Source organism: Dermacentor albipictus, chromosome 5, assembly GCF_038994185.2.
Source record: "Dermacentor albipictus isolate Rhodes 1998 colony chromosome 5, USDA_Dalb.pri_finalv2, whole genome shotgun sequence".
NCBI lineage: Eukaryota > Metazoa > Arthropoda > Arachnida > Ixodida > Ixodidae > Dermacentor > Dermacentor albipictus.
This window is the reverse complement of record NC_091825.1, coordinates 88,500,690-88,506,689: the sequence shown is the minus strand read 5'-3', so window position 1 is coordinate 88,506,689 and position 6,000 is coordinate 88,500,690. Positions and strand designations below refer to the sequence as shown.

The 6,000-nt window shown below is 50.4% G+C and overlaps 1 protein-coding gene across 3 annotated transcripts in view; it reads right to left on the bottom strand.

Moving 5' to 3' along the window:
• Positions 1-848: 848 nt before the first annotated feature.
• Positions 849-6,000, bottom strand: part of LOC135906852 (sodium-coupled monocarboxylate transporter 1-like) — a 114,956-nt gene continuing 109,804 nt past the window's right edge. For all 3 annotated transcript variants that reach the window (XM_065438460.2, XM_070538524.1, XM_070538525.1), the window contains one exon: positions 849-1,084. In XM_065438460.2, the coding sequence (XP_065294532.2) occupies positions 1,001-1,084 (84 nt within the window). In that variant the 3' untranslated portion in view covers positions 849-1,000. The remainder of the gene's footprint in view (positions 1,085-6,000) is intronic.

Here is a 6,000-nt window from a genome sequence, read left to right as displayed (position 1 = left end):
TGAAACGAAGACGAATACGTAGATTGGTTGCACTGATGTCATCCTAGGCGCCATGTTGGTCAACCAGGATGCTGAGCAGCTGCGTCCATTGGCGTCTTGCACGGCTTTGTGGCTCCAACACAGCCGGTAGGGCAGGAACTTCTAAGCTTTTCTGTGGGAGCAGGTTACCCGCGTCAGTGAATATAATACACTGATGCCACTCTAGGTGCCGTATTGAAAACCATCACGGTGAGAAGCTGTGTCTGTGACGTCAAGTTACAGAAAACGACCGAAGTTGGGCAAGCATATCTGGGGAAACTCGCACACGCATAGCTATTGGCACCCTGCACACAGCTTAGTGATACCAAGAATATATGCCAAGGTTACGCGACCAAACTCATACACGTATGTATAAGCATGAGGTGATATTACAAACCTGCGCCAAGCTCACATTCAGAGTGTTGACAATGCAGGTGACGGTGCTAACTAGCTTTACTTGTAAAATAGCGCTTTATACCAAAGCAGTGCTTAACAAATTGCCTTGTCGATAAGCTCCATGGTCGGAACGTAACATAAGGGCTTAAGGCTATTGCACTCCAAGAAAGAAGTGTTGGGGGAACATAAAATCAAGAAAGTTGAACCAAGAATGAACAACACTTGATGGAATGTATAACAACCAGATGACCAAATTATCTGCAAAAGCGTGAAATCTGCCTTTGGCGCTGGCGGTGCAGATTTGCTCTGTCTCGCGATATACGTCAGCAACTACTCTACAAAAATTCTGAGTACACGCGCTGGCACACATTGCGCATCGTGTGGCGTCAACTGAACGTCGCCTTACAAGCACTTGCCATTCCACGGTGCAACGCTTCCAGTATCTAAGCATATTTAATTTATGCATTTTCTACTATATACAGGTTTATATGTACAACAGGTGACCCCATTCGCAGCCTCGGCTGCATCAAAACACGAGTGAAGTGGTGCAGACGTCCGTTGTCACAGTGTTAGGCGGCATTGATGCTCAGCTGGTAACCGTCGCTTGCACACCTTGCTTGTCCTGCCCAAATTCAACGAGTTTTTCGAGCTCCATGGGCGACGCCTTATCCTGCAGAAAGAACAATGCAGAAAAGTGAGACGCTAGACTACTCTTACCAGAGGTTGCGAGCTGGAGTGTTGGGTAGGTTTGCGAACATGTATATGTATGTATGTATGTATGTATGTATGTATGTATGTATGTATGTATGTATGTATGTATATGTATTGTGGGGTTCTCACCCGTGCCTTGGGACAAAGGAACAACACAGTAGTGCAAACAATCACAAGGGCATTTATTGCACCTTTCATAGACCAATGCCTGCTAGCCGAGTTGGTATCCACACAACATGCCGATGGGCGCGCGAATAATGGAGGAAATCTGACTCGCCGCGACCGGATAGCGAGCGAATATGTTCGCCCCATGCTGGACACCAACGTCTGGTCGTTCGCGCGTACAGCCACGCGAACGGTGGCGCGTTCGAACGATCGTATTCGTCCATTCCGGTATAGGCCTCGCGAGACGGTCTCGCCGAAGCATGAATCGGCGCGCCGTTGTCAGATGGGAAGAGGACTTGGCACCCGGAGGGTCGGCGCACGCGCGCCCCTTGCGGATCCGGAGCCAAAGAGGAAGATCCTTCTCTTTTTTTGCACCGAAGTAACACCGCCGTTAGATGGCGTTAACAGAGCAACACTCGCGCCATCTCTCGTACTACCTTGCAAGCATAGCGACTGCTGCCGTAAAGCCACGTGGCGAAGCCGGATTACAGGAGACGGGAGCTATGCGGGAAAACAACATATCAAGGAACGCGTGAGAGTCGCGCATCCTCACACTATGTATGTATGTATGTATGTATGTATGTATGTATGTATGTATGTATGTATGTATGTGTGTGTGTGTGTGTGTGTGTGTGTGTGTGTGTGAGCGCGCGCGGCAGTGCGAAACTGAATCCACATATATCATATACAAAATAAACCGGCTTCGTTAGCGAGTCAGCTAGTATCACTTTCATTATACAGCTGCACTATCTGTACAGGCCAATTCATTAAAGGGACACTAAAGCAAAATAATAAATCAGTTTACACTGATAAAACAGTGTTAGAGAACGCTGCAAGTGGTCATTTCAGAATAATAGTTTGATCATTAGATGAAAAAACCAAAGTCAAAGTATCAGTTTTTGAATTTCGCACTGAAACCCCGACGCCGGTACGCCAGTGTGACGTCAGGGAAACTAAAGTATGTTTTGGTATTTGGGCTGCATTGGCTCAAAAGGTACCCGAAACTTGCCATGTTCAATATTTGGTTCCATTAGAACACAATGTAGTCAATCTGCGCCGCTAAATAATTAAGTAGGCCCTAAAAGATGCCATCCATGGAGGAAGGAAACTATGGAGAGGCCCTACCCCCTCCGCGCGCTAGGAGAAAAGTGTGGAGGAAATGACGTAGTAGGTTCTCTTTTTTGCTGTTGTTTTTTTTATTTCTTTGCTGTAGCGGCCACGCCTTTCGGGCCACAATGGCGGCTTTGTTATGGTTCTGTGCGCTCACACGTGTTGCTCCGTAGGTTTCGTACCGTGGAAAAAGCGGCGTGCGGGCAGGTCTGCGCTGGTCCGTGTTTTGTTGCGCTGCATTATCTGGACCGTGCTCTACCGGATGTTATTGTGGCCATGGTGTTAGAATAGGTTAGAACCTAACCTATTCTAACACCATGATTGTGGCCAGGTGGGACAGGAGGAATTAAAGTTCGTGAAATTAACGCGCATGCAACGCTGTACGCAATGTACCGCGCCACGGCAATGGCTACAGACGAATGAATATCCGCGGGAAATGTTGCCCTCTTTCGCGGAATCATGCTAACGTGTTAACGACTGCTTAGTATTGCTGTGGAGTGCGCGGGTTTGAACAGCATGGTTGCGCGCAGCGTGGCGTGGTTTCACGAGAAATGTAAACAAGAAAGGAGAGCTGGCCCGATAGGCGGAGCAACGCCATGAGCAACGCCAACTTCCGGCTTCACTTTCTTCACAAAAAGTGACGTCAGGGCCTCTCCTTAGTTTCCTTCCTCCGTGATGCCATCAAACCTATGACGTCACAGTGACCTGGTGCGGGAACTTGAAGGAAGCGTCGCCGCCTGTAATTCGCTTTTGCGCTTTTTCTGGCTTACTAAGTGTCATTGTTAGATATGGCGCCGTTTCCTGAGGCTACTTCGAGTTCCCCAGACCACATCGGATGGCAGCACAGCTAATTGAGGAATGCAGAAGCAGGAAGCGCATTCCAGAGAAGCGGCCGAGCAAACAAGTTTAAGGCAACAAGTTTACGTGCCAACAAGTTCGTGCGCCGCCGGGATTAGCAGGTGGGCATCCGACAATGAAGCAGGTGCAGCCCTCCCCTTCTCCTCGTTCGAAGTGCATTGCCAGTCTGCGAGGCAAGACCGCAGCAAGCCGCCAGGTGTGACACCACGACACGGGCGCCTACCATTGGCTGAAAGTGGCGTCATCGGAGTGGACTCTCCCATTGGTCAAACATGACGTGACTTACAGTGCTCGAAGGGTTTATAAGAAGCCTTCCAGAGAGACCTGAGCATTCTGGGACATTCCCTGTTTCCCTGATTCACCTCTCTCGAACTTCTTGCCGCGGGCCGCAGCGTCCGAGTTGCTGCCGGCCCGTAATGTCTGCACGACTGTTACTCGTCGCTCACCTCTCCTGTACATAATGTAGAATAAATACTCCCAAGTTTTTGGTTTCCATCCCGAAGCCCGTTCCTCCAACCCCTACATCTGGTTGGCAGCGGTAGGATCGCCTCCGAATGCATCAGCTGGTGGCAGCGCTACGGATAAACCTTCGTCGAGAGAGATCCTAAGGAACCGGGAAGAGCGAAGAAGAGAGAGCCTTCGTCGAAAGAGGTCCGAAGAAACTGGGTGTAGCGAAGAAGGAGCGAGCCTTCGACCCAGGGAGTCCGGAGGAACCGGCAACAGCGGACGAGCGAACCGGATGGCAGGGTGCTGCAACCGTAAGTGAGCGCGTGGTTTTTTTCCTTATGATTCGCCAGACTCAAAGGTTGTGTGTTCAATTTTGATAGTTCTGGGAATCGGGAGTTTGATGCATTGTGTGTTTGCACAAATTAATTAAGGAAAACAGTTTTAACCACCTGTCGGGGCAGCTGCTATGGATCTTAGAAGGTTGACGAGGTTAGACTTGTTGTTGGTGTGCGACGATTTGGGAGTTGAGGCGGACGAACGGATGAAAACGCCAGCTATCATAAAGGCGATTAATGATAGTGGCAATGATGAGAAAAGCATTGAGTTTGCTTGGGAAGTGATACAGGAGCCACGGGAGCGAGAGCGTCGTGTACGTTTGCGACAGCGTCGTGAACTTAGGAGTGAGCATAAGCGTAAAGAACGCGAGAATGAACGGAAGCAGGAGCTTCAAGAACTTGCTCTTAGGTGTCAGCGTCACGGACGTGAGAATGAACGCGAACGTGAGCGAGAGGAAAAGTATGAGAGAGAGAAGGCAGCACTGATCAAAGCGATACAGGATTGTGATCAGTTATTGGCACAGAGACAACGGCTGTCTGAGAATTCTGTAGGTAGCACAGAGCGAAAGAATGAGGAAGTGTCTAGTGGACTTTCGCCAGAAGCCGACGAGAAGAGCAGTGCCTGTGAGATTGGCTGCCGATTCATAAGCGAAGGGAAAAGGCTAGCTGCTAACGATGCCTTAGTGGCAATAGAGGCCGTTAAAGGCCAGAGTGAGAGCGACGAGGTGCTGTGCCAACAGATGACTGTGGAGACAGCTAGGCCAGCTGCGAACAAATTGGCACAGTTACCGCGTGTGTGCGTCGCTAGTAAGGTTAGCGAGGTTGCTAGCGAGGAAAAGGGTACTGTTGACGCGACAGACGCGAGCACCCATGTCAGGCCAGAGGTGCGTGCAGAAGTGAAGTGCGAACTGAGCGATGCAGTTGAGAGTAGTTCTCGGGATGGCGAGCTCCGTAGTCCACGAGAGAACAACTGCATTGTTCAGGGATCGGTGCGGCTCTCCGCCAGTCTAGATAGCCTAGAGAGGGATGGTTCAGTTAATAATCATTCGGACTGTGCGCGTGAGACAGCGATCGATACCGACGGGCTGTGTGCCGATGCACAGCGTGCGCTGGGCAATGTAGCAGAGGGCAGTTCGCAAGAGGGCGAGTCGTCTAACTCGAGTAAAGCCTGCTGCATTGTGCCAGAGTCGGTTGAGCTGTCCGTCAGTCGAGGCAAAGAGAGTGTTGATTTAAAGTTAAATCACTCAGACTGTGCGGGTAAGAGGCCGATCCGGGCCAACGAAATGTGTACCGGCCAGCACGAAGCACGAGAAGGCGACATGAAAGTGAGTGCGAAGAGAAAGCGCCGTAAAAAGAAGCGCAGTGAAGACCGAAAGACGGTAATTAATGTAGCGCCGCCAAAGATGGCGAGAACCCCAAAAGGGCAGGGCGCGAGGAAGAAGGTGCGGTCGTCTAGGACGATGTTGACGCATCCAGAACGTTCGAGCCACAGGTCAAAAGGGGACCGCGAAGAATGTTCTGCACGGACGCGGACAAAGGGCACGAGGCAGTTAAGCTCCTCGTCGTTCCGTAGTTCTTTTCACAGCTCAGCGTGCAGTTCGAAGAAACGCAAGGTGGCAGGACGAGACCAGGTGGGGAGAAGCGACGCGGTCAATCGGGTTTGTGTTGAAAGCGGGGCACGAGGACGCAAATTGGCAGGAGACCGTAACATCTTGGGGGAGCTGATAGTGAATCAGCCCTTTTGTTGTCTCTCGGCAGCCAGAGTAGCTTTGAAACTGCGCCCACCGCGGGTCAGGCTGAAAGTATGAGTCAGTCGTAAGCAATCGGGAACGGGAAGCCAAGAGAGCTTCCGTAGAAGTAAAACGTGTTATTTGGTTTTATTTTTGAGCATCGGAAAATTTCGCGATTTGAGACTAGAGTTTCTTTCAATGTGTAAGGTATGAGCTCTGTTTGTGTTTTG